Here is a 26822-nt window from a genome sequence, read left to right on the forward strand (position 1 = left end):
AATATTCTGCTAAATTTGCCACCAAGCCTAATTACTCCCGTAATTAGTACAGTGGCATGCAACCTGTTGGTAGTGCTGCCAAAGTAATTTTTTGAAGTTCCTTGGAATTTTAGCTCTAGATTTCTTTAAATTAAACGAACACTCAACACACTTAAAGGGTAGCAATACAACTTAAATGCATTTGACATATTTCGGCCTCATTGATATGCTGTGTTTTTTTTTTATTCTTTTTGCATGGTCAAATCTTATAGTTTTTGTAATGTAATGACCCTAAGACAGTTAAAGGGCGGACTCAGCTCATAGTAGGAGGCAGGTAGAACAGGTGCTGGTGTCCCCATGGTTATTCTGCAATATAGAAACCACGTGTACCTATTAAATGTGTGCACTAAACACATCATATTGCCTTTTCATGCACGTAAATATACCCTGATTTATAATGTTTTATTTGATGTGCCAGCAGCCTATGATGACAATATTGTACAGCAATAGAGATGTGACAGCGAGGGCATGTCATTAATGAGTTTTTATAAAATGGTCAGTCCTACGTGCCCCTCCCTACCATAGCCACCTCCTCCCCGGTCTGTACTCCTCCTCCTCCCGTACTCTCTTGCCGCCAGACGTGTCTCCCCCAGCAGCAGTAGCAGCGGATGATGGAGGCTCGGTACCGGGCGCGCTGTGTCCCCTCGGCTCTCTGCCTTATCTTGCTCCTGAGGGCGGCTATTGGTTCCCAGGAGCCGGACCCACAGCCTCAGGCCCGGTTCGGCCGCTCTCCCCAGGACGGAGAGTGCCATTTCTACGCTGGAGGACAGGTCTACCCCGGGGAGGCCACCCGTGTGCCGGTCTCCGACCACTCCCTGCACCTCAGCAAAGCTAAAAGTGGGTAACCCCCTCCTGCACAGCAAGGCACCCCTAACCCCCCATCTCCCTGGAATTGATCACCTTGGACATCCTGCTTCTGGGACCCTGAGTGTTGTCTTCCATTTCTGTCATCATGCTCAGCCAGCCAGTGACAAATTAATACTGTTGGCTGCCTGGCTGAGTAGTGTGGGAGTTGGGTAGTATGATGCCTATTATTTACTCCTCTCCCCCCGCTTTTGTGGTCCTTTTTCAAAACTCTCAGCCAGCCTTGGTTGGCTCAGTGTTTGGGAGTTGGGGTTGTTCTCCATAACAGCTGGAGTACCCGATGTTAGCCAGCACTGACCCATTGGTAGCGGTTACTCGTAATTGCCGTGAGTTATTGTGGTTATGCATAACACTAGGTATTCTTGTTTCTATGGACAACCCACATCATGCTCAGCCATCCAACTGTAGGTAAAGTATGAGTGTAGGTCACTCTAGGCAAGTTTGGCTCTTCTGTCCCCCCTCCTGCCCAGTCCCCATGATTCTGCTGTGCTGTCCTTCTCTCATTGGTGCGAAAGATAAGGTTCAAATTCATGCTCATAAGCTTTTTAAACATGTGTACTAAGAGTACGTGCTGGGGATCAGGTTACAAGTTTGTTAAAGGAAATTTCCCAAAATTGTTCCCCATGTTATTGATAATTGAATACCTATTTTATGTCAATTGTATGGCCCTGGCCAACTGCCTACATTTACTTCCCCAGTGCAATGCAGAACGTTTTGAGATGTGAAAATACTAATCTAATGAATATGTAACAAATTGTCTTTTAGTATACATTCCATTGGAAGCGTGGATCTTTTATGATAAAATAGCATTTATGATGGGGTAACGAGTTCCCCAGTTACTGTTGTGTGCATTGGTTGAACTCTAACAAATTATAACCACCAGTCTGCAATTTATTCTGTAAAAGAAAGACTTTTATATTTTTTGACCACACAAATTTTATCCATTGTGAAAAACAACTTTCCCCCCCCCCACAGTTTGCTTTCCTCAGCTATTTGCAGTTTGATATGACTCACTGGATTAACTTTTCTATACAAAATGTGTAAAAAAAATTAATAATAATTATATATATATATATATATATATATATATATATATATATATATATATAATTTTTTCTTTTTCACTGCATATACCTAAAAAAGGTTTTAACTAAACTCTGAATTGTACTAAAGTAACCTCTTACTGACTATTTTTGTTGCACTTTTGCCAAGCATTTTTTTTTTTCTTTTGTACGTTACTGCTTTTCAAGTAACGCTTTCTTGTGATGCATATCACAACATTAAAATGATATATACACAAATACTGGTATAAATGTAACTTTACTGAGAATATAAATGCTACTTTTTTCCAGGCTGGCTAATGACTCCCAATGACACTGCTGAGGTGGAGTTATATCTCCATCAAGAGGGGTAATCTCCAAATGTGCATCTCAAAGCAATACGCTGCACATACTGACTCCAGGCACTATGACCACTTTAGATAATTGACTTGATCATGGTGTTTGGAGAAACTCTTTTTAAAGTTTAATAGCTGCTCCAACCCAAAACACCTCCACAGAAGAATAGTTTTGGAAATTGGTACTCGGAATATTTAAACATAAGCATGGATGGTCTGCAAGGGAGACGGTTGTCTCCTGGGGTATTTACGAAAGGTAAACTTGTTTTGAGGGGGAATTCCAAGGGTAATTATTAATCCACAATATCAGGATTGGATGCATAGCTGACTTGGAGAATTGTTTAATTTTGGCTATTCTGGCCTTAAATTTAAAAACTCACTTTGAATTCCTAACAATAGTCAATAGCACTGTTGACCGCAGAGACCGTTACCACTTGTTGCCACTCCCTTGTGGCATTCTATATCCGTATTCTGGGAGCACATTATGTTCTTGCCTCCCCAAACATTGAGTCATGATGCCACATGGTAGAACAAGGAGAGCCCTGAAGCGGTCTCTGCTGCTGGGTAACACAAAGGCATCTGCTCTTCCATTGTACAAAGAGGGGGCGAAACTGTACTTCTGCAGATCTCCCCCCACGTTCACTCCACATACTACCCTGTTTTCTACTCCAAATATTATTCTTCACAATCACTGCATTGCCAAATCTGGAGCTGCTGCTTTGAATCTAAGACTGTGGTTTTTTGTGTAATTAATTCCTTCCTTTTACAGAGCCACAATAGGAAGCCATCTATTATACCGTGAGTGATATTCCTCATGCAAAGTGGTGCCAAGACACAGCTTATACATACCTTTATACAATTTGATCATATTTGCCAGGAATCTTATTTAAATCAATAATAAATATTAATGTAACACTATTGCCTTATACTTGTTTGATTTTACAAATCTTACCATTCCACTGAGATTGTTCACCTTAATTTCCTTGTCTAATGTGACTTGATGAAATCATTTTTGTAGTCCCTTAGTAGGATTGGGTGAAAATTCCTGAGTCTGTGTTAAAGGAACACCTTTTAACCACCATAAACACTAAATCTCCCTAATGGTGTTCCCTGATGCGCACCCCGCCATCAGCTGGCACCCTCTGCCAGTATGTTAGCCCTACATGGCTTGGCCCAGGAGTGCCTACTTAAAAATTGAGCATTAGAAGTGAGGCAATTGAGGAAGGGGTTGAGTAGTTATGGTGCTTGAATTGTTCCTTAACATTTTTTATTTTCTATTTTACTGACTGTTTCTGCACTCCCTTTTTTGTTACCATAATTACCTTCTAGGCCAGGGTTAGGCAACCTTTGGCACTCCAGATGTTGTGGACTACATCCCCCATATTGCTTTTACACCCATAATGCTGGCAAAGCATCATGGGAGGTGTAGTCCAAAACATCTGGAGTGCCGAAGGTTGCCTATGCCTGTTCTAGGCTTTTGTTCATTGTTCAAGTTGTTTGTTTTTGTGATTCTGGCTGCGTTTGATTTAAAAACTTAAGTGACTGCCTTGATTCATGCTAGTTTATGTAAATAGTGCTTACATTTATTTGCAATGTTGTGTTTATCTTCTCTCGAACATATTCCGCTTCAAGACCAGTTCAACAAGCTTTAACAATCCTGTTGAATCCAGAAGTGGGTAACTGCATTTGTAAGGAGTACTCTAAACACTATGGCCACGGAAGTTAATGGTAGTGGTTATGGTGCAAGGGATCTCTTGGTTCCATCACCAGGTTTTCTGTCAAACTATTTTATTAAAAAACTGCGTCTCTCCATGTCACCAAAAATTAGATCACTCTATTAATGATATAAAAAAAGTAAAATCGTGCGTAGGTGCTTCACTGAAATTATGACAGTTTCTTATATAGTGAAAATATACAATAAGTGGTGTAACCAGTACCCTAGTGCTTCCCTTATGCACCAGATATTCGTAATACAATTTAAAGAAACATATACCAGTATATACACCTCCCCAATGTGATCACAGCAAAAATGGGTAATATTACCAATATAAAACTTGACTGTAATACAGTACTTGGCCAGTACTTGGTACCCCTGAGCCTGATTTACAGAGCCTGGTACGGCTCTGGAGAATGTGAGTGAAAGTCATACATTCATTTATTATTCATCAGTCATTATACAGTTTGCACTAGGCTGGTTTTTTTTTTATTTTTGTCTTGTTTTAGCCTATATCCCAATCAAGCTCTACGCTGTTTGTATTAGTCAAGTTTTATATTGGTAATATTACCCATTTTTGCTGTGATGACATTGGGGAGGTGTATATACTGGTATATGTTTCCTTAAATTGTATTACACTCTATTAATGAAGTTTAATTTGCCCCCCCCCCCCCCCCCCCACCTTAAATGTTGATTTTATTTAGAATTCTAATTTTAGGTAGGTGAGATGGACAGATATTGTATATGCTTAAAAAAATAATTACTAAATGTGTGTTCTGGTTTTAACCAAGTATTACAATTATGTATGTATGATTTTTATTTATCCTCTCCCCAGTTTCCAAGCCTGCACCATACTTTGAAGGAACAGCAGTGATAAATGGAGAGTTCAAGGAGTTGAAACTAACTGATTACAAGGGGAAATATTTGGTTTTCTTCTTCTATCCCCTTGACTTGTGAGTGAAACAAAACATTTTCTAGTTTTTATGAACTAACACCGTTTCAAATTGCAGTGTTTATATTCTGCAAACTGCGTCTGGTTAATGGCTGTTGCAGACGATGTTTTTACTAGATACCTTACCTCGTTTATTATGCGTAAAATGTGCATTTTGTAGGAAAAAGTTTGCTTTCCAACTGGAAATTGCTGAAAGTGTAACTAGCACTGTGGACAATTGCCCTAGGAGTGTTTGTAATAAAACTGATACAAACTGTGGGAGAACTCCTACACTTGCCAAGTGCTACCCATTGAAAATTATTTTACTAAAGTGAACTTCAAATTTAAGGTACTCTTACCGTTCTTTATTTATAAAGTCACCTAGGCCACTTCGTATGAATGATATGGTCTGGCTGCAGCAGTCCTGTCCCTTTAACTCTGCCATGTAAAACATTGCATATTATTGTTTAATTCCACTTTCCTGACAGCCACATTTGGTGCTTTTGTGGCACTGACAGAGTAAAACTGTTATGTATACACGCAAAGAATAGGTGAAATGGCGCTATACAAATATGCACATAAAATCCCAGTGCGTCAAACAAACCAACCCGTGTTTTTGTCACCAAAAAACACTTACATGTACAGAATTGGATAAAAAGAGGTTTTGCGCACACATTGGACGTATAGTATATTCTGAAAGATAAACAGCTATCATAGGGCAATATATAAAATCCCAATAATAATAAAAGGAGTAATATGAAGCACTCACACTTTAGAGAGCCATATAAGTCGGCTCTCTACTTTGAAGACACATAAAGTATTCCCAGTAATGTGCTCTTGTGCAGATTGGTCCCAACATCAGATTTCGTCTGGATACAATCCGGAACCAGGATAAGTTGAAAGTAAAATACTTTATTCACAATAAAAGATGAAAAAAAACAAGCACAACGCGTTTCGACCACTCTTGGTCTTCCTCAGGTGAAATGATGGTGTATCAGAAAATTTCTGTTTATATACTACATACTTCGTTAGAAAATTGATTAGTAAAACATATAAACATAATCACAAAAACCCCACCCTCCATGCCCATATATGGTAATTCCGGTGCACATGCCCTCCCAAAATGGTGTCTTTTCATCCTCCACGCTGTGAGGAACGACCTCCTCATCATGGCTGTGCGTTCCAAATACTTCCGTCCGCTCACGTGACTTCCGTTTTTTCTGCCGATACGTCATTTCCGTCTGCTACTTTCGGCAGGAAAATCTCAATGCCGAGAGTAGCAGACGGAAATGACGTATCGGCAGAAAAAACGGAAGTCACGTGAGCGGACGGAAGTATTTGGAACGCACGGCCATGATGAGGAGGTCTTTCCTCACCGAGTGGAGGATGAAAAGACACCATTTTGGGAGGGCATGTGCACCGGAATTACCATATATGGGCATGGAGGGTGGGGTTTTTGTGATTATGTTTATATGTTTTACTAATCAATTTTCTAACGAAGTATGTAGTATATAAACAGAAATTTTCTGATACACCATCATTTCACCTGAGGAAGACCAAGAGTGGTCGAAACGCGTTGTGCTTGTTTTTTTTCCTTTTTTGTTTTTTTATCTTTTATTGTGAATAAAGTATTTTACTTTCAACTTATCCTGGTTCCTGATTGTATCCAGACGAAATCTGATGTTGGGACCAATCTGCACAAGAGCACATTACTGGGAATACTTTGTGTCTTCAAAGTAGAGAGCCGACTTATATGGCTCTCTAAAGTGTGAGTGCTTCATATTACTCCTTTTATTATTATTGGGATTTTATATTGCCCTATGATTGCTGTTTATCTTTCAGAATATACTATATGTCCAATGTGTGCGCAAAACCTCCTTTCTTTTTATCTAAAACTGTTATGTAACTTGGAAGCCCCAATAGGCAAGCATTGATTTAGTGTTTTCCTCTGGGAAAACTTGGATGCTTACACGGCACTTGGTATACATGTGCATCAGGTCCCCAATTCTCCTCTCTTAGGAGCATTTGATTGGACCATGCTGGACTATGACCATGCTTCCCCTTGATGGCATGCTAGGAGATAGAGGGGTAAGCTGCACCAAGGGAGCCTCAATGCTGGAAAATTAAAAACCTTTTAATTTTTAATTAGGCATACTTTTTTTTTTTTTTTACTTACCTCTCGTGCACTTCATGCATTGTGGTGTCTACACTGTCCCATGATGTCTTGGTCAGCTATCAAAAAATCTGCATGTGCATTCATGGGGCAGAAAGATGGAAATAGAATATTACATAATTTAAAAAAAAAAAATTAAGCCCAACCTACATCTATATAAAATCTATAGGTGATAGAGTAAATATAGCACACTTGCATTAGGAGTATGTAATTTGTGCAAATAGTTCTACTAACAGAAAGCTTATGTTGTCACTTCATTGATGGGGAAAAGTCTGCAATGGTGAATCTTTGCAGGTAGGTGTATTTGTTTTTAGTTTATATTTTTTTTGTTTGTGTGCCATTTTTGTAATTCATTATCTACGTAATGCATCATGCTATGTCCTTTTTAATATAGTGAAATTCAAAATCCATTTAAAGGTTTGTTTCAAGGTAGCTCATGGGTATCTTGCCCTAGAGTAATTTTCAGTCAATTGAGTAACAGAAGGGTGTGTACTAATTTGTTGAGAGCAGATTATTGTAACAACATTTTTTTTATGGCACTTTATAAGTATAGATAGCTACACTGTTATTCCTCGTGAAGAATAATAGAAGTCTGATATGATCCATTCGCATAGACATTAGGTTTTACTCTGTATCTGCTGTATAAATCTGTAAATCACATTTAAATGAATAGAATTTTACTTTGAACTGATTTCCCCTTTTTTTTTCACCAGCACTTTTGTTTGTCCTACTGAAATTATTGCATTTGGTGATCGAATTGAAGAATTTAGAGCTATAAACACAGAAGTTGTTGCTTGCTCCGTGGACTCACAGTTTACACACTTGGCATGGTTTGTACATTTTGTTTCTCAAGTTAACTGAATGTTCTAAAATTTGTATAACCACAAAACAAGATTCCTTGCTGTACAAAAGTGTTGCACAATACTTTGAGCCACTCTCAAACATTCCTCTATTTTTGCAAACTTCTTATAGAAACAGGCAGAAAAAAATATATAAATATACAATCTTCCCTTATATGAAAATCCAAAATAACATCACAATTTATCCAAACCCACAGACCTGATTATGGCATGGCAACAACCTAATTGCTAAAATAATAAAACCAACACTGGATAAACAACATTTCTAATCAGCCCACTAACTATGCGTTACACCCCACAGATATCGTACAAAATCAATGTGAGTAAAAAGATATTCAGCCATCGTTGGATCCTAGTGCCACTCCATCACTAGCAGGAACAAGATAGTAAGAATTGCTAATGAACAACCAATACATTGGTGTGCAATATAAATTAAAACCATGCAAACCACAATATAGATCATGCAAATAAAAACCAATTAAGGTGTTTAAGTGACCACTAATTATTTATAAAATAATGGTACATACATGGACAAGTAGCGAACTCTTCCAGGACCTAAATTAGTCGGGAATGGAACGTGAGACATCGGACAGCCCCACGCTACACGGGAATGACGCACTCCCTCCCCCCCTCTTTTTCCATAACTCTATTCCTCCTCTTCATATACTTTCAGACTCTACCTCTTCTCTTTTCCTCTTCATCTATTTTCTAATATCAGAATAGGTGAAATGCCCCTAATCCACGCGCACCACCGACATAACTCCTGGCCGGACCAGGACCGCAACAGTAGGGATTGGTGTCACAACCCCCAACCGAATTTTTACATTAATAACGCAACAGCCTCATCGGCGTAGATAGTTTGTCGATTGATAAATTCTGCTGGTTCGATATTCAAGTTATGTGAAAAATACAAAAAGTGAAATGTCTGTTATAGGATAGACATGATAAAGTTGGTAGACAAAGGCATACCTGTAATAAACCAGGAATACTGTTAATACTCATGTTATATATTCAATGTACAACGAATAATGTAAGCTACTGATGTAACAAGACTTTCACACAAAAATAAAGTATTGAAGAAAAAAAAATAATGGTACCTAGATTAATTTAGGTGCAAAAATTCACCAAATCGTATGAGTTACATTCCAGCAGCTAACAAAATTAAATATACTTTTACATTATCCATTCGATGTTCTCAAAACCGGAACACTAACAGTCCTAGTGCTACACTGTCATATATCAAAACCAAGATAAGTCTAAAATCTCACAAACATGTAGTGGTTGTAGTTCGACTGTAGACTGAAGGGCCCATGGAGGATCAGCACCTTGTGAACATGGGATCCAATAGACTCACCAGCAGCTGAACTCTTCTTTTAAAATCCTTATTATACTTTAATAAAAGGTTGTGCAGCACTGAAGGCAGATTCCAAGATCTACCTGCCCTTGCAGGAAACAATCTGGGATACACTCTAGGTACTTGTAAGTCCCTTACTCCTGTTGGTTTCAGTAGCTTCCTCTGGCAGACTCTCTCTCTGCACTTCTGGGTTCTGGCATTTTGCTTTACCGACTAGGGCTCCCACAAATGTGATTCTCACCATACATTTGAGAAAGCGTGTGTATACACCTCACTTTTTTAAATGTCAACACTACACACAAATACACCCCTGCATTGAAATGTCAACACTACACACACCTAAAAAAAAAAACTGCTTTGAAATGGCAACATTACATAAAAACACACACTAATACACCCCTACAAACACATGCTTACATTCACACGCTCACACTGCTCAGTGCTAAATAAGGATGGGCAATTGCTAGATCTCCAGTTGGCAAAGCATTGTGTACGACAGATGGGATCTACATTTTCACCAGCCTTGTGATGGGGGGGCACCCAAAACAATTCTTGCACCAGGGCACACTCTGATAGTTCTGCCTCTGATTCTGTGTGCAGTCTCTATGAATGTGCATTGCGTTTAATTTTGAAAAGATGGAGATTCTCATCTATCTCCTTATGTTTAAACAATATGAGGATTGTGTGTTTTTTATTTTTCATTTAGGATTAATACTCCACGCAAGCAAGGAGGGCTTGGGCCAATGAAAATACCACTACTCTCTGATTTGACACATCAGATTTCAAAAGATTATGGTGTATATTTGGAGGACCAAGGACACACACTCAGGTAGTTTCTTCTAAATAAAAGCAATAAATATTTAAAAACACATTTGCCTCCAGATCAGAGGCAGTGCAACATTAGGGATATTTTCATTTCCTTCAATCAAAAGGAAGGCAAATCCTTGTAGCATTGAAAACACTATAATATTGTTTGTTACAATATTGCATGTGACAGTAGCAACATTTTAAACACCACTAGGGCTCCTTTTTTTTGAGGGATAACATAAAAGTACAGTTGTTCAATCCGCAATAATTCCTCTCTCCCTACAGTAAACCCTTACTGCACTTACCCGATTCCAGTACCATTGTTCCTCTGCGCTGGGTCCTTGCTCTGTCTCCTCTGACGTCACCTGATGCATGTTCGGTGAGAGCATTAGGCTCTCCCTGTATGATATCATTGCGGACAAAGTCGCCTAATAAGCAGGAAGTGCCTCTAGTGGCTGTCTGATTGGCAGCCAGTAGAGAGGCAGTCTTAGTCTTACAACAGGGGTAGGCAACCTTCGGCACTCCAGATGTTGTGGACTTCATACCCCATAATGCTCTTGCACCCATAATGCTGGCAAAGCATCATGGGAGGTGTAGACCAAAACATCTGGAGTGCCGAATGTTTCCTATGGCTGTCCTACAAGATATTCATTGCAGTTTCTCTAAAACTGCGATTATTTTGTATTGCAGGACTAGGTGGGAAAGGGAAAATTCACCAGACCACTTCAATGAGCTGAAGTGGTCTGGGTGCCTATAGTGTCCCTTTAACCATATAATGGTGAATGTGGGGAAATTAATGTGAAGATGACAATTGAAGTTGTGATTCTGGGGAGAGAAAATAAACCTAGTGCTCTCCATTAAAACACTGCATTTATTAACACAGGATTACAAACTCTTACAGAACAGGTCCCTTAAAATAAAGTCCTTAAATACAGTCCGCTACAGTGCTGGCTTTCTGGTTAAATGAGGTGGAGGGAGATGTGAAGAGAAGGGTTTTCGGTAACAGTCCAGACAGAATTAAAGGGACACTATAGTCACCCAGACCACTTCAGCCCAATGAAGTGGTCTGGATGCCAGGTCCCCCATGTTTTAACCCTTCAGATGTAAACAAATACACTGCAGGGTTAAGCCTACCTCTAGTGGCTGTCTTCCTGACAGCCGCTAGAGGCGCTTCTGCGACGCTGGATGCAAAAATTGCATCCAGTGTGCAGAACGTCGATGGGAAAGCATTGAGAAATTTTTTCCTATGGACTTTGAATGTGCGTTCGGCTCTTCCCGCGCATGCACTTTCTGCTCCACTCGGGAGCTGATGGCAGGGGAGGAGAGGCCACCAGCGCTGAGGGAGCCTGGTGCTGGATTAAAGTAACTGAAGGTTTTTTTTTTTTTAGGTTTTTTTTAAACCCCTTCAGCACTTGGTTGTTAATATGAGGGGTTCCTATCACAATTTATTTATGCTCAGAGATGTTTTTTTTGTTGTTGCTACCAGTCCACATAACCCCATGTGGACACTTAGATGAACACTCTGTTAATGATCTTACATGTAATCTAATGTTCCTGTGGTTTGTTACCCTCACACCCATTTTAAATGGTTAAACACATTTGATTACTTTTTAGCCTATACTGCATAGGTCTCGCCATGGTTCCCACCCTCTCCTGGTGGAGATCATCTCAACCAATCCAATGATTTTTACGTATGGAAGCATTGCCGGTCTACTGTGCATCTGTTAGATCAGTGCATCTCTATGGGGGAGCACTTGACTCCTTTAATCTGCTGAAGATTACAGGACTGCACCAAATGTAAATGCTGCCTTTCTCAGAAAGCGAAATTGAACTTTGTTTCTGTTCTCCCCCCTATTCTAGAGGACTTTTCATTATTGATGACAAAGGAGTTCTCCGTCAAATAACAATGAATGATCTTCCTGTTGGGCGATCTGTAGAGGAGACACTTCGTCTTGTTCAAGCATTCCAGTACACAGACAAACATGGAGAAGGTATGTTGTGTTTTTTTTTTATATAAACAATGTGATCTCTCCTTAAACATTGCTTACATTCTCCGCTCAAGATGCCACTTATTGTATTTTGTTCTTATACTATTTACAGGGTTATTCACTACAAGGGATGTTTAGTAGTGATGTCCCGAACGGTTTACTGGCGAATAGTTCCTGGCGAACATAGCGTGTTCGCCACGCATGGCGAACATATGCGATGTTCGGTCTGCCCCCTATTCGTCATCATTGAGTAAACTTTGACCCTGTACCTCAGTCAGCAGACACCTTCCAGCCAATCCGCAGCAGACCCTCCCACCTCCTAGACAGCATACAATTTAGATTAATTCTGAAGCTGCATTCATTTTTTTTTTGTTTATTATACATTATCCTCCCATAGCCAGTAACCTGTGTTTATTATACATTATCCTCCCATAGCCAGTAACCTGTGTTTATTATACATTATCCTCCCATAGCCAGTAACCTGTGTTTATTATACATTATCCTCCCATAGCCAGTAACCTGTGTTTATTATACATTATCCTCCCATAGCCAGTAACCTGTGTCTATTATACATTATCTCCCCCATAGCCAGTAACCTGTGTTTATTATAAATTATCCCCCCTAGTCATTTATCGTTGGACCTAGGCAGCATGATGTCTTAGGCTGGCCCAGAGAGTGAGTGAGTGAATAATATACCGTATTTTTCGCTCCATAAGACGCACTTTTTTTCCCCCCAAAAGTGAGGGGAAATGTCTGTGCGTCTTATGGAGCGAATATGAAGGTTTACTTACCTGTCTTGCAGCGTTGGCCGGCAGCACAGGGCGCACCGCGGTAGTGGAACTTGAATTTCATGTTCCGGTTTCCGGCGGGACTGAAAGGAAGTGTGCACAAGCTGAGTGCGCACTTCCTTTCAGTCCCGCCGGAAACCGGAACATGAAATTTAAGTTCCACTACCGCGGTGCGCCCTGTGCTGCCGGCCAACGCTACAAGACGGGTAAGTAATTATGGGACAAGGGGAGGGGGACAGTATGGGAGAGAAGAATATGGGGAGGGGGATGAAGTCTATGGGGAGGGGGATGAAGTCTATGGGGAGGGGGATGAAGTCTGTGGGGAGGGGGGGGAGATGAAGTCTGTGGGGAGGGGGGGGGAGATGAAGTCTGTGGGGAGGGGGGGGGAGATGAAGTCTGTGGGGAGGGGGGGGGAGATGAAGTCTGTGGGGAGGGGGGGGGAGATGAAGTCTGTGGGGAGGGGGGGGGAGATGAAGTCTGTGGGGAGGGGGGGGGGAGATGAAGTCTGTGGGGAGGGGGGGGGAGGAGATGAAGTCTGTGGGGAGGGGGGGGGAGGAGATGAAGTCTGTGGGGAGGGGGGGGGAGGAGATGAAGTCTGTGGGGAGGGGGGGGGAGGAGATGAAGTCTGTGGGGAGGGGGGGGGAGGAGATGAAGTCTGTGGGGAGGGGGGGGGAGGAGATGAAGTCTGTGGGGAGGGGGGGGGAGGAGATGAAGTCTGTGGGGAGGGGGGGGGAGGAGATGAAGTCTGTGGGGAGGGGGGGGGAGGAGATGAAGTCTGTGGGGAGGGGGGGGGAGGAGATGAAGTCTGTGGGGAGGGGGGGGGAGATGAAGTCTGTGGGGAGGGGGGGGGAGATGAAGTCTGTGGGGAGGGGGGGGGAGATGAAGTCTGTGGGGAGGGGGGGGGGAGATGAAGTCTGTGGGGAGGGGGGGGGGGGAGATGAAGTCTGTGGGGAGGGGGGGGGGGAGATGAAGTCTGTGGGGAGGGGGGGGGGGAGATGAAGTCTGTGGGGAGGGGGGGGGAGATGAAGTCTGTGGGGAGGGGGGGGGGGGAGATGAAGTCTGTGGGGAGGGGGGGGGGGGAGATGAAGTCTGTGGGGAGGGGGGGGGGGGAGATGAAGTCTGTGGGGAGGGGGGGGGGGGAGATGAAGTCTGTGGGGAGGGGGGGGGGGGAGATGAAGTCTGTGGGGAGGGGGGGGGGGGAGATGAAGTCTGTGGGGAGGGGGGGGGGGGGAGATGAAGTCTGTGGGGAGGGGGGGACACTATGGGACAGGGGAGAAAAAAAATATTCTGTACAAACTGTCCCATAGTAAGAAACACTATGGGACAGTTTGTTCAGAATATTTTTTTTCTGGGTTTCTTCCTCTAAAAACTAGGTGCGTCTTATGGTGAGGTGCGTCTTATGGAGCGAAAAATACGGTAATATATATGTTCAGAAACATATTAGTAATATATGTAAATTGGGTTCATGCAAAGAGGGTGAAAAGGTATTAAAGAAAAACACACTTATTGCATCAAATTTAGGAAGCCAAACTTTTAAAAGCTCTCCTAATTTTTCTCTGGATGAGGAATATATCGGTTGTAGACTGAGGATTTCCATCTGCCCAATCTTTTAATAATATGCACTGGAGTGTCAGTGTTGAAGGATACAACCCAATCTTAGGAGTAGTGTTCTGATGTAGAAGATGAATTTAGCCGTAGTCGGAGGGATTCAGTGAGAGTAGTGGTGAAATGTGTGTGTGTGGCATGACTGAGTGTGGGTAAGTAAGAGTCAAGTGGGATAAAGTGGTATAGCGGATGGATGAGTAGTTTGGTTCGTTTTAGAGGTTTGTAGAGAAAGTATATAGTGATCATGATTTTTAGCGATATCCAATATTTTTAAGGTGGTCCCAGTGCCACCACTCATATCTGGTGTCACAATAGCTTGCATTTAAAAAATCAAACTTTTTTGACTGTAATATAATAGCAGTCAGTTTCCTTCACACGTGTGCGTTTCAGTGCCTGCCAGTGCACAGTGTCACCAGTGCAACTCATATCTGTTGTCACAGTAGTGTACATTTAAAAAAAAAAATACAGGGGGCTTGGTGTTGTACGTGGCTGGGTGGAGGAACAGACCTTCAATGACATCAGTGAGGACAAGGAACGGGACATGGCTAGCTTGGTATCCAACCTTGTGCAAATGGGGAGTTTGCGGTGCATTAAACGGGGAGTTTGGTCTGTCACTGTGAAGCGGGCGTAACCCTTACACTACCTGATCGATACAACATCATACCTGATGTTTTAAAGCACGTTATTACAAACAATTTAGGAATGTTAGTTGATTTATGCCCTTTATGGATTAAAACCAGACTCTGCATCAACTATGTAATTTTCCATGTGAGTTTTGCCATGGATCCCCCTCCGGCATGCCACAGTCCAGGTGTTAGTCCCCTTGAAACAACTTTTCCATCACTATTGTGGCCAGAAAGAGTCCCTGTGGGTTTTAAAATTCGCCTGCCTATTGAAGTCAATGGCGGTTTGCCGGGTTCGCCCGTTCGCGAACATTTGCGGAAGTTCGCCATTTGCGAACGGAAAATTTTATGTTCGCGACATCACTAATGTTTAGACATTCACAAATGAAGTTCAAATTTTACACCACAATAAATTAACTGAAAATCTAGCTGACTTAAAGAATTTTTCCAGTTAAGATATTAGAATTAGAACTTCACTTTAGATTTTTTTTTTCATTTTAATTCAAAATTTAGTGAATTACTTGATTTATTTAAATACTAATACTGCATTTCTTTGTCCCTCCTCATCCTCTCAGCATTTGTTTTATATTTGTTTTATTTATGCCTGTTAATCACTTAATATTTTAGATGGAATGTTTCATATAGTATTACCATTTAATTCCTGGTGAATAAAATACATTTAAACTTAAAGGAACACTATATAGGGTCAGGAACACAAACATGTACTTAGAGGGTTGTGGATGCATGGAATAGCCTTCCAGCTGAAGTGGTAGAGGTTAGCACAGTAAAGGAGTTTAAGCATGCGTGGGATAGGCATAAGGCTGTCCTAGCTATAAGATAAGGCCAGGGACTAATGAAAGTATTTAAAACAATGGGCAGACTAGATGGGCTTAATGGTTCTTATCTGCCGTCACATTCTATGTTTCTATGTATATCTGACTCTATAGTGTTTATAACACTCTCTAGCCCTCTGGCCTCCCCCTAGATACCCTAAATATTGCTAAATCTTACCTTCCAGTCTGCTGGTGCTGACTCTGCCCCTGATCTGCTTCCTTGGCTGACATCATCAGAAGTCATGATCATAGCCAATCACAATGCTATAGGAAAGCATTAAATTGGCTGAGTTGGTCAATTCTGATTGTCTCTGCCAAGGAGGCAGGCTGGGGGCGGAGCCAAACACCACCATTGCTAACCAGCATTCTCCTCATAAAGATGCATTAAATCAATGCATCTCTCTGAGGAAAGTTCAGTGTCTCCATGCAGAGGGTGGAGATGCTGAATAGCAGTGCTGCCCCAGGAAGCATCTCTAGTAGCCATCTAAGGAGTGGCCAGTGGAGTTAACCCTAGGCTGTGATGTAAACACTGCATTTTCTGTGTTTACTGCAAAAAGCTTGCAGGGACTGACCATACTCACCAGAACTGCATTAAGCTGTAGGTGTTTTGGTGACTAGTATCTCTTTAATATAAAACACACCAGGAAAAACAACTAAACTTGGGGTCTGGTTGGTGTTTCCACCTTCCAGGCCTCTAGTTTGAGTGTAGCGCTGTATAGATCTATTAGAAAATAAGTATATGTAAACTCACCCCTCTTATTTGCTTGTTAGGGGGTGTACATAAAAAATAAGATACAAAATAATGGTGCAATATTGCATAAACCCAGTCAGTAAATATTTGTAGTGAGTTCTAGTTTACTCACATTTTTTAGAGCCTTTTGAGATTTTAGGCTCTAAACTTCCAGGCTTCCGTGTCTTTAAGGTAGACAGCTTAACCCCTTTTGTTCCCCTCCCTTCTTGAGATTCTTGCTTCAAATGTGTCTCCACATACTTGCTTAGTTGTTTGCATGCCTTTTATTGTGTTCTGCATTGTGGGTTGGTTTCCATGCCAGCTCATTTTGACTTTTTTCTGACCTCCAAAACGTATTATTGCACCATTATTTTGTATATCTTTTATTTTTTATATTAACTGGTTTTCAACGCATTCCTATGGGAAACCGCGTTTCGTTTTACAAATTTTTCGCAATAAGAAACGTCCCGGAGAACGCATTCAATTTGTAAATCGAGGTCCCACTGTATATTTAACTTTAAATGAAATTTGCTGTGCGTGTATCTACAATGGAGCAGAATTGTTCATTAGTGAGGAACATGTCAATATGACATATAGCTCCGTTCCCTTTTTGAGGCTAATTGGGGGGAAAAAATGCATGATAAAACTATTTGGAATCGATCTTTAGGAGAGATCTGCTACAACTTAATTCTTCTATTTTTCTTCATTTAGTTTGCCCTGCTGGGTGGAAACCTGGTAGCGAAACAGTAAGTAGAAGTTTTTTTTTTTTTTTTTTTTTTTGAGGAAATTTTTGTAAACTGTATTGTACTGTTCGGGTTCTTTCTGATATACTGAAAATTTGATCTATTACAATAAGTGCTAAAGTAAGATCTACAGAGCTCCCAATTATTTTTCAGCATCGGTTAGGATACATTTGAAATTGCTTATAAATTGTAATTTTTAAAAAAAATATTTATTGTTATTGACATCATTTAATCCTGGAAATAACCAAAATGTTTATGTAAATTGAGCTCAAACTGCAGCAACAAGGACTCTTAAGCCTTTCCTTGAGAGATCTGTAAACCAGTACACAATACGTGTGCTTCTGTAATCCTTTATTTGAGAGATCCGTAGTCTAATATTATATATTCTTTCAATTGGTGTATTTTTTTTAAATTTATTTTTAATTCTATTTGAGCTATGATTCAACCTGGAGTAGGAAATTAAAACTGTCTGTGTATTGTGTACATGTTTAGTAATAGAGAGAGAACGTGTATTACAATATGCATGATCAAGATGGCACTATATTGTTTGGTGTGTATGTAATACTATCTTGATATTAACTGGTTATCACACCATGGCTATTTCTATACAACTCCGGTGGTATGTTTGAAGGTGACCGCTCTCTCAACACACATTGTTGGCTGCATAAAACAAAATAGCCCAACAAGTTTCAGTCGAGGTTTTTGGGGAGAAAAAAGTGGATAAGCCTCAGAAAGTTATTTTTTTATTTTATTTAAACTAGTGTATACTTGGCAGATTCTTGGCACTTCTGATGTCCAAAACTGCTGACTGTGTGATGAAGAGAATATGAGTTTTATATTGTATTACCCTGGGGTCAGGTTTGTGTGAGGGGGGGTAGACCACAAACCTTATTTACCTTTCTTGTAATGTGACTGTTAGACTGCTTTTGGGAGATGCATTTACCATCTCTAAGAACTCTCTGATTTGACCAAATTTATTTGGTTAAATTAGATCAACACTGAGGATACTATGAAGGCCTGGTGGCCAAAAGAGGATTTGTAAGTATATTGCAGCTGGTTGCAGAGCTTTATGTATAGTTTATGAATCACGGGATATTTACAAAAAAACTCTAGAAATGTCACTTGTGTTTGTGTGTGTTAATCACTTGCTTACATGTTCGGTGTGGGGTCTCTTTTCCTGTATAACTGCTTTTGGTGGTGGTATGTGTCGCTGCAGACTGTACTTGGAAAGTTGCAATAGAGCGTTTCAATCTTTCATGTAGTCGCATTCTACTTGATTTCTTTATTTTATTCAGAACTATATAATTGGGTTTATTTGCATTTAGGACTAGTACTATTCTTTCCTCCGTTTGGTTCCCAAATAACTTGTTTTATAATGTCCTTTCTTGCTTACCTAACGGTTAGGTAATATGTGAGTGAGCTATAGGTGGGAGTAGAGGAAAAGGTTTATAGAACGTGACCTGAAATGTGCAAATTCTGCTTTGATAAATCTAAAATGTTAAATGTAGTTTTTTTTTTCTTGTTTTTTTTTTTAATTGTTCCACACAGACCAGTTCTGATTAGCCTTGTTTTGCCACACACACACATTATTCAATTAATCTATTTTTATTTATTTTTTCCTCCTAGATAATTCCTGACCCAGCTGGAAAACTGAAATATTTTGATAAGCAACACTGACATTTTGTATTGATTTGTCATGCATGTATCAGTACTTGTTTAAACTGTCTGACTGCGGTCATTAAAAAAAATTCTGTGAATTTTGTTACTACATTGTCTATGGCTCTTCTTTCTTAACCCAATCTCTATCCCACTTAGAAACCCAAACATGGATTTCTTCTAACTTTGAGTTGTGCTTTATTATCTTGAGGAAATGGTAGTATAGGTAAGTGGAATGCTAGTGAGCAAAGACTAGAGATCACTTGTAAACTGCACTTGCATCTCGACTGCATGTAAACTGTAATACTCCTTGTAGCATAGATACAGTATAGTTTCAAATACTTTCATGTTTATAATATTGGGTAGTCTATTAAACCACACCACTGTGTGCTGTTTGGGATGGTATGCTTTCTGCTAGGAGAGAATAGAACATTATGGTTGATTTAATTGTAACATAGGTACACTTGCACTGGATCGCTTGAGACTCGTGCCGTATGTGATGATAGGTTGGTGGCTTGGCTAACCTCTCTTTACACAGCAGTAAAGAGAGGAACATAATCTAAAAAGGTAAAGTACTAGGCACTGGAATACCAACTTCAAGGTTAAACAACGTTCTAATGTGTGAAATGCGCAGAAATGATTATTTGGCTAGACTAAAATGCACATTGACATGCATTTCTGGCCAGCTAACAGAAGGTGCTACACAGTATTCAGAGAAGATACAGTTCCCGTTTAAATGAACAGCCCAAGCACCATAACCTGAACAGGTCTCTGTACTGGTTTTTTAGTGGCTCTTGGTGCAATGCTAAACTTGACACCTTCGGATTGACTCTGCCTCCTGTGTTCCTGTCCTACTAATGAAAAGGAATGTATACATGGCAAAATTACCTTCAAAAATATGTCCAGATATTTTAAAGGCCATGAAACCACACAGAACCAAATGTATTAAAGTGTAGCTGTAAGCATTTAGGTTAGCGTTCCCACACCAAATATATAAAATAAATTGTTCAAATACTTATGCAGCCAGTAGATGGCGCCATACGGTCATCAGATCCAATAAAACAAGGAAAAAAGAAAATATACAAATAGTGCAGATCTTTTAACAATTTCAATAGTAATTAAAATGAAGCGCAAATATTTATGAAAAATTGTTCAATGCGCTATAATAAAACTAACTTTTATATGTTAAATAATCAATTGGATAAAATTAATTTAAAATGATATACTGGCGGGGCAGGGCCTGACCGCTGAGCAGACTGGTCGCACTGAGCAGGAGCTCCGTGAGAAAGCCCTGCAAACAAGCGACTTTTAACCACAAACTTACGGTGAATCTCATAAACAGGCACAGCAGACCAACGGTGACACCCGGGGACTTACCTGACCGGTTCATCGGACTCAAAGTGGCACTCTGAAGCAGAATCAGATCTGCGGCCTACCAGCGTGCGCTGGTGTGGGAGAGGCGGCCGACTGCCAGCGGACCAGCGGGAAGACATGCAACGCTACAGATCCCGATTACCCCCCCCTGCCGGTGAGGGATATCCCGGCACACGCAACCGACCAAACGACGAACACATTACTAAACCCCACATGGGGATGAATAAGCCTACGACACAACGAGACCTACTGGGCCCAAACAAAATGGCGGCGTGGACACGGCCCAGGCCCACATTAATTGAACCGCCCAAGCACGCACTGGAATACATCAACCGTCTCAGTACCTACCTGTGGGCAAGATTCAAGACCCAGAGACAGGTATACCACGCAGCTATGAGAGAGGTGACGGCATGGCTTAGACCGGCCACCCGGCGGAGTCTGCAAGGGACCCCACACCGTGCCCCAAGAGCGTCCTCCAGAATGAAGCGGAGCCAAAACTCTAAAGGGCGGGCTCAAGCAACAGGTCTCCCACACGAAGCAACAGAAGATTTCAACCAACGCAACAAGAACCAACTTGCCCAGCACTCAGTGGCCCCAACGACAAACAACCAACACTTAGCAGCGGTACAGCCACACACTCCTGCAGAAAGCAGCCCGCAACGGGATCTCACCGGCGGAGGACGAGTCCGCACTCACAAGCCGCCCGATCGAATGGCATACCCCTGGTGGCAACGCTCACGAGCACCAGAAATACTGAGAAGCCCGGGTCCGGTTAAGAGACTTTGCTACTTGTCCGTGGAGGAGAAGCAGGAGCATGCAGGCAAGCAAAGATGGCGGCGACACCGTGCTCTGAAAGGTGGACTTACGAGATCTGGGGCTAGCAGCCTGCCATCCTTAGGTATCGGCTAGGCAAGCCTAAGCGCTGGACTATTCAAGGCATAGTATGATAGCCTTAGCCTTAGCATTAATCGATACCCTGCTATTAGAACGCATCACTATATGCCAGACAAATTTCAAAGCGTTATTGTTCTATTTTTTTATTTTGTTTTCTAATTGTATATTAATTTAAAGCGTATTTTAAGCAAGCGTCTTTTAAGCTTACTTAGGCAATATTATGCATATTATACTAGGATGTAACGGCTAGGGGCAATTACGTATGGTAATAGTACAGTTGATTTACAAAATATAATCTGTGCCCGTCATGAAAACTGACCCATATTGTAACACACGCGCCAGAATTTCCGCTAGGTTACTCCTTAACGTGTGCTGTGATGCCTTAATCAGCAATAGCCTTAATTACAGACGCTAGCATACGATGCGATACACTAATGGTCAAGCAGCCTACTCTGATACCCAGTCAGGACTATGGTGCCTCCTAGGCAAACTAACTACGTGCTCTAAGACAGCTGTAAAAGCTTAGTTTCAGCACCCCACTTTGCACTCATCCTGCCATGGTCTGAATTGATGCTTAGCTCAGCCTGATATTATGTGCATCCAACATGGGGTCCACATGACCTACACTTGCCTAAGCCAAGAAGACGGCTCCACAGGACACTTACTCGCACCTTACACATAGCCTGCACTACTGACACAACTCACTTACACCACACTCCCCCTACATGAACATTGACCACTTTAACGTTACTCTGGAAACTCATTTACTTTAAAACACTGTTCAGTTAATCTTGTTTTATGTATCCTAATATAAAAACGTGCATTTACCCTTGCCACTGTTCGCCTTGTATAAAACGTGTACGCTGTTGTGGCGTTTAATCTTGTAATGTACTCACCTGCACGACAAAAATAAAGAATTTAAAAAAAAATGATATACTGGCTCTTACAGGATTAATATGTGAGTAGATGCGGAACATCAAGCTGCTACTCACAATCACGCCTAATCAATATTGAAATCTGGTCTCCCATTAGGGGTGCTCCCAGGCTTGTGACTCTGATGCTTCTGTAGCTAGTAAAGTACATTCTGTCAGGTATGCTTGGTGCCGAATGTATCTCGCAGCTCCAAAATCCCCACCCACCTCGTACAGTGCATGACGTAAACATGTTTTCCAGGCTTCCTCATGACGTAAAGTGCAGTGTTTATGAAACCACATAGCCCTGTATTCCTGGCCATGAGTGAAATTAGTAAGGTGTCATTATGATGCTTAATGCTATTAGAGATGTAATACAGAGCTTAGCCACAAGATGCCCTGTTTTAAGAGGGCATTGTGATCAAGAGCAGGCAGGGCCTGGGGGAACACTGCAAAGCATATTCTGGCAATAAGCAGTTATAGAAGTGATGGTTTAAGTCTGTTGTGGTGTGCCGAAACAGACATTTCGTGATGGCCTGGCTCTCTCCCGTCTAGAACTTGCCTTGATGCAGGCTTAATGTATACTTTCCCAAAAAAATGCACTCTGAGGATGTATTTTGTGCAATTCATATTTTTATTGTTTTAAAGTGGTTAAATCTCTCGCTTATCTTTCATGTAAATCCATACCCCTAACAGCAGTGTCCAGTAAAGCAGGATTTCAGTGGGCGGGGTAAAAGAATGGGCAACTGACACGAATCCTGTAACCTGAACCGTCCAAAGGGGTGGATGTCTGCACAAAGAATTAGGTGGTCAGCCTGGTGTAAATGCATGTCAGGCTGCCTGCCATGTCATGGTCATGCAGGATGACTAACCAAGGGCATATTGTACTGACGGCACCCTGAGCTTGGTATAAATGCGTCTAATGCGCTAGCTCTACGCTTTCTAAGGACTGTCCCCTAACACTCACTGGTCCACTCCTCTCCTAACCTTCTTACTAGCAGGCAGAAGAGCCTGTTACAGTCTGGGAAAGAGGAAAGGTATATGTGATAAGTGTAGATTAAGGGAACGTATTACAGAGACTGAGACAGCAATAGCATTTGCATAGTGTGCAACGTCAGCTTTACCTTAACTAATTTCATTCAGCCAGTCCACACCAGTTTTGTTCCCCTACACCCCTCTTAAGTTTTCATACTTAAAGGACCATTTGACACCTTAAAAGCACTTCAGTTACCCTATGTGAAGAAAAGAAACCTCAGCCGACCTTTTCTTCTATTTTTTGTGTATTTTATTTTCCTTTTCTGCCTATAGTGGATTATTCGTTCGGCAGTTTGCAACTACCGAACCACGACCTCCCTCCTGGCTTGTTGTGATCTGAAGCACCGACAATTAAGTGTTCCCTGGGTGGCCGCTGTTCGTATAGCCGAACGCCACGAGGAAAAGAAAACGGCGGCCATCTTGTTCGCACGAGGCGAGTCAGCGGGACTTGGTCGTCGAGTGTCTGGAACTAAAATTGGACACTCGACCGTGCGAAGTACCGCTGAAAACTACCGAACGGCCGGTTCTCCTACTTGCCGAACACCCAGAAGAGCGGCATTCGGTAGTTATGTTCGTATGGACCAGGGGAACAATCGCTCCTATGAGCCAGGAGGGTATCTTCGGTATTTTGACCGCTTTCACCTTTTTCTCCAATTGACCGACCACACACACTGAATTCGTGGAACTGTTTTGGGCAGGAGCCTCGTGTGTGGTCGGTAAAATAAGACTTCCACACTTTTTAAGAACCCCCGAACCGATCTGGGTGAAATTTGGATATGTTTGCCTCCCAGATCGGGGCTATCAGGGGATATGTATTTTGTGGGGAAAGGGGTGTTCCAATGTTTGGGTAAAATGTGTGCCCTATGCTTGGAGATAATTGACTTACCCCTTAACTTATCTCACTATCTTCCAGGCAGAGGAAGGGTGTGTATTAAGAAAATACTGTACAGTGATTGGTGATATGTTTGTTTGTTTTGGGAGGTCCTCTTGCATGAGGATCCCCCATAAAAGCCAGCCTGTTTCAATAAAGCTTTAGTTCTGTTACACCCTTCATGAAGTCTTGGCTCATGTTTGGGGAAAGGATACTCTAACTACTGGGAAGGATTGTCGGGAAGCTGTATTCATCTCTACCCTCTGCTAGAGCTATGATCACTTATACTCAGCAGCTGGAAAAGGAACAAGGGACCGCAGCACCATCACCCCTGCAGGTCTTAACACCCTAGTTTAACCCCAGTTTATAAAAGTGATTTCTGTGAGAAATCTGCACTTTTATAAATTAACTAGGGAACTGTCAGGAGCGATGACGTAGGACGGGAGCGCACGTGGAATTCTCTGCCTGAAGAAGTGGTTTTATCAGAGTCCATACAGATGTTCAAACCGCTACTAGATGCATACTTGCAAAAACAGAATATTCAAGGATATCAATCTTTCAATGTAGGGTAATAACTGCTTGATCCAAGGATAAATCTGACTGCCATTCTGGGGTCAAGAAGGAATTTTTTTCCTAGCTTGTTGCAAAATTGGAAGTGCTTCAAACTGGGTTTTTTTTGCCTTCTTTTGGATCAACAGCAAAAAACATATGTGAGGAAGGCTGAACTTGATGGACGCCAGTCTCTTTTCAGCTATGTTACTATGTAATATGTAACGTCCTTCCTCGTGGAGATGCTGATGCCCTAGGGGAATGAACCGGCGATTGAACGGGCAGTTGAGTGAGAGCTGAAGCCGCTTTGAAACCTGCAGCCCAGCCGCAGTCCAGCCGTTTTTGGGGAGAGCCTCAGAGTGCGACCGCTCTGTATGTAATCTCATTATTTGCATACAGCCGAAAGAAGGTGCTGGATGCTGGAAGAGCAGAGTATGGAGCCAAGCAAGAACTAGAGCTGGAGTGGTGGACATCGAGGACGCCCAGTGCGAGGAAGATTTGAAGGTTTGGTCTCCCCTAATTACAACCCGCGAAGAAAAGTGAGTTCTGAGAGGCAGAGGCATGAAATAGAGGGCACGGAAGTATTGCAGAAAACGGGGGTCCTGTATGAAAACTTGAGCTGTATAAAAGAAAAAAAAAATCTCTGGAGGTCTTAAGACCCATAACCTATGATATTTGCATGCACAGTTGGGTAGTACTCCGAAGGTCTTAGAAAGACATCAATAAATAATTTTCTATAAGACAAGCATTACTTCTTCAGCTGATGCAAATAAGCACTTGTCTGGAGGAGCAAATGACTGGTCATATCCTTGAAGGATCAAAAGAAAAGAGAAAGAAAGGGGAAGAAGGAGAAAGACTTCTGAAAGACTTTGTAAATAGTTTGATCTTTTCTCTCTTCCCTCCAACTATAATACACATGATTTAGTGGCTTTATTTTCTGCCACAACTAGCATCCCTTTCTAAAAGGCTGGCTATAATACACCTGAAGGAATAAGGGAAAAAGAAAAAGAGAAGAGAGAAAGGGAAAGAAAATTCAGAAAACCTTAATTTTTTTTTTTCTTTCAAGTATAACAAATAGGATTCAGCGGCTTCAGCAGAAAAAAAGTAAAAAAAAAAGGGCTTATGCAAATAAACGCTATAAAAATATAAAGGACTAAGGGACACAACAAGCTGCATAATGTTGTTCAGTACAATCAAGTGAACCCAGATTAAAAAGGATCAAGAGATTTTTTTTTTTTTGCCATGGCATCAAGGAAAGGTCAAGACAATAAACAGCCTATGAAGAGGGACAGAGAAAAGAAACAAGAAAGCAAGATAGCTAGGAGGCTTTCTTTTTCAGCTCCACTGCCAACTCAGAAACAGGAAATAGACCATCAGAATGCTTCTGACTCCTCATCCCAATCATTTAAAGAATCTGATCATTTGTCTCCAAAGAGTCTACCTAAAAAAAAACTGTCTTCTAAAGAATATAGCTCTGAAGAATTACACAGGTACCTAGAGTCCTGTTTTGAACGACAATTAGACAAGATTAAAAATGAGATTCATGAAGGCCTTATGGAATTTAAAATAGAGTTATCACAGTTGGAAAATAAATTCAAGCTGAAATGAAGAAAAATTTGAAGCGTTGGAATTCCAGCAAGTTTCAGCAGAAGATAATATGAGGAAGGCAAATCAAAAAATAGCTGAATTGGAACTTAAAATTGCAGATCTTGAAGACCGTTCTCGACGTAATAATTTAAGAATCAGGGGTATCCCAGAATCTATTAATAATGATAAATTGCAAGACTATATAATGGAGTTTTTTGTGCAACTAGGCATCCAAATGACAAATCCACAGAATTTTCTGGAAAGATGCCATAGAATTATGAAACCAGATTTTGTGGCTCAAAGTGAGCCCAGAGATGTAATGATTTGCTGTTCGGCATACAAAACGAAAGGACAAGTCTTAAAAGCATCCAGACTTACTAGACGTAATGATCCATATACTAATATGATTTTTCCGAATATTTCATATTATACTAGGGCCAAAAGAAAACCGTTTGCATCATATACAAAGATTCTACGCCAGAAGAATATTCGATATT

General features: G+C 41.3%; 1 protein-coding gene across 2 annotated transcripts; it reads left to right on the forward strand.

Annotated features, from left to right (window-relative positions):
* The first annotated feature begins 576 nt into the window (after positions 1–576).
* PRDX4 (peroxiredoxin 4) lies at positions 577–19213 on the forward strand. Of its 2 annotated transcripts, XM_063444255.1 has the most exons (8): positions 577–876; positions 4849–4966; positions 7831–7947; positions 10038–10160; positions 11999–12129; positions 17417–17451; positions 18440–18486; positions 19075–19213. In XM_063444255.1, exons 1-8 carry the CDS (start codon positions 648–650, stop codon positions 19076–19078), a joined length of 804 nt encoding a protein of 267 aa, XP_063300325.1. In that variant the 5' UTR covers positions 577–647; the 3' UTR covers positions 19079–19213. The 2 variants fall into 2 exon arrangements, with proteins under 2 accessions (XP_063300325.1, XP_063300324.1); XM_063444254.1 differs by lacking the exon at positions 18440–18486 and having other exon boundaries at positions 579–876.
* The last annotated feature ends 7609 nt before the right edge of the window (positions 19214–26822 follow it).

Source organism: Pelobates fuscus, chromosome 1 (assembly GCF_036172605.1).
Source record: "Pelobates fuscus isolate aPelFus1 chromosome 1, aPelFus1.pri, whole genome shotgun sequence".
NCBI lineage: Eukaryota > Metazoa > Chordata > Amphibia > Anura > Pelobatidae > Pelobates > Pelobates fuscus.

What these genes read in the sequence shown, in the direction of transcription:
- PRDX4 (XM_063444255.1), top strand. Translation starts at nt 648, where the DNA reads ATGATGGAGGCTCGGTACCGGGCGCGCTGTGTCCCCTCGGCTCTCTGC. An exon ending in CAGTTTACACACTTGGCATG is followed by an intron (nt 7,948 to 10,037) that starts GTTTGTACATTT and finishes TTTTTCATTTAG; the next exon opens with GATTAATACTCCACGCAAGC. An exon ending in GACCAAGGACACACACTCAG is followed by an intron (nt 10,161 to 11,998) that starts GTAGTTTCTTCT and finishes CCCCTATTCTAG; the next exon opens with AGGACTTTTCATTATTGATG.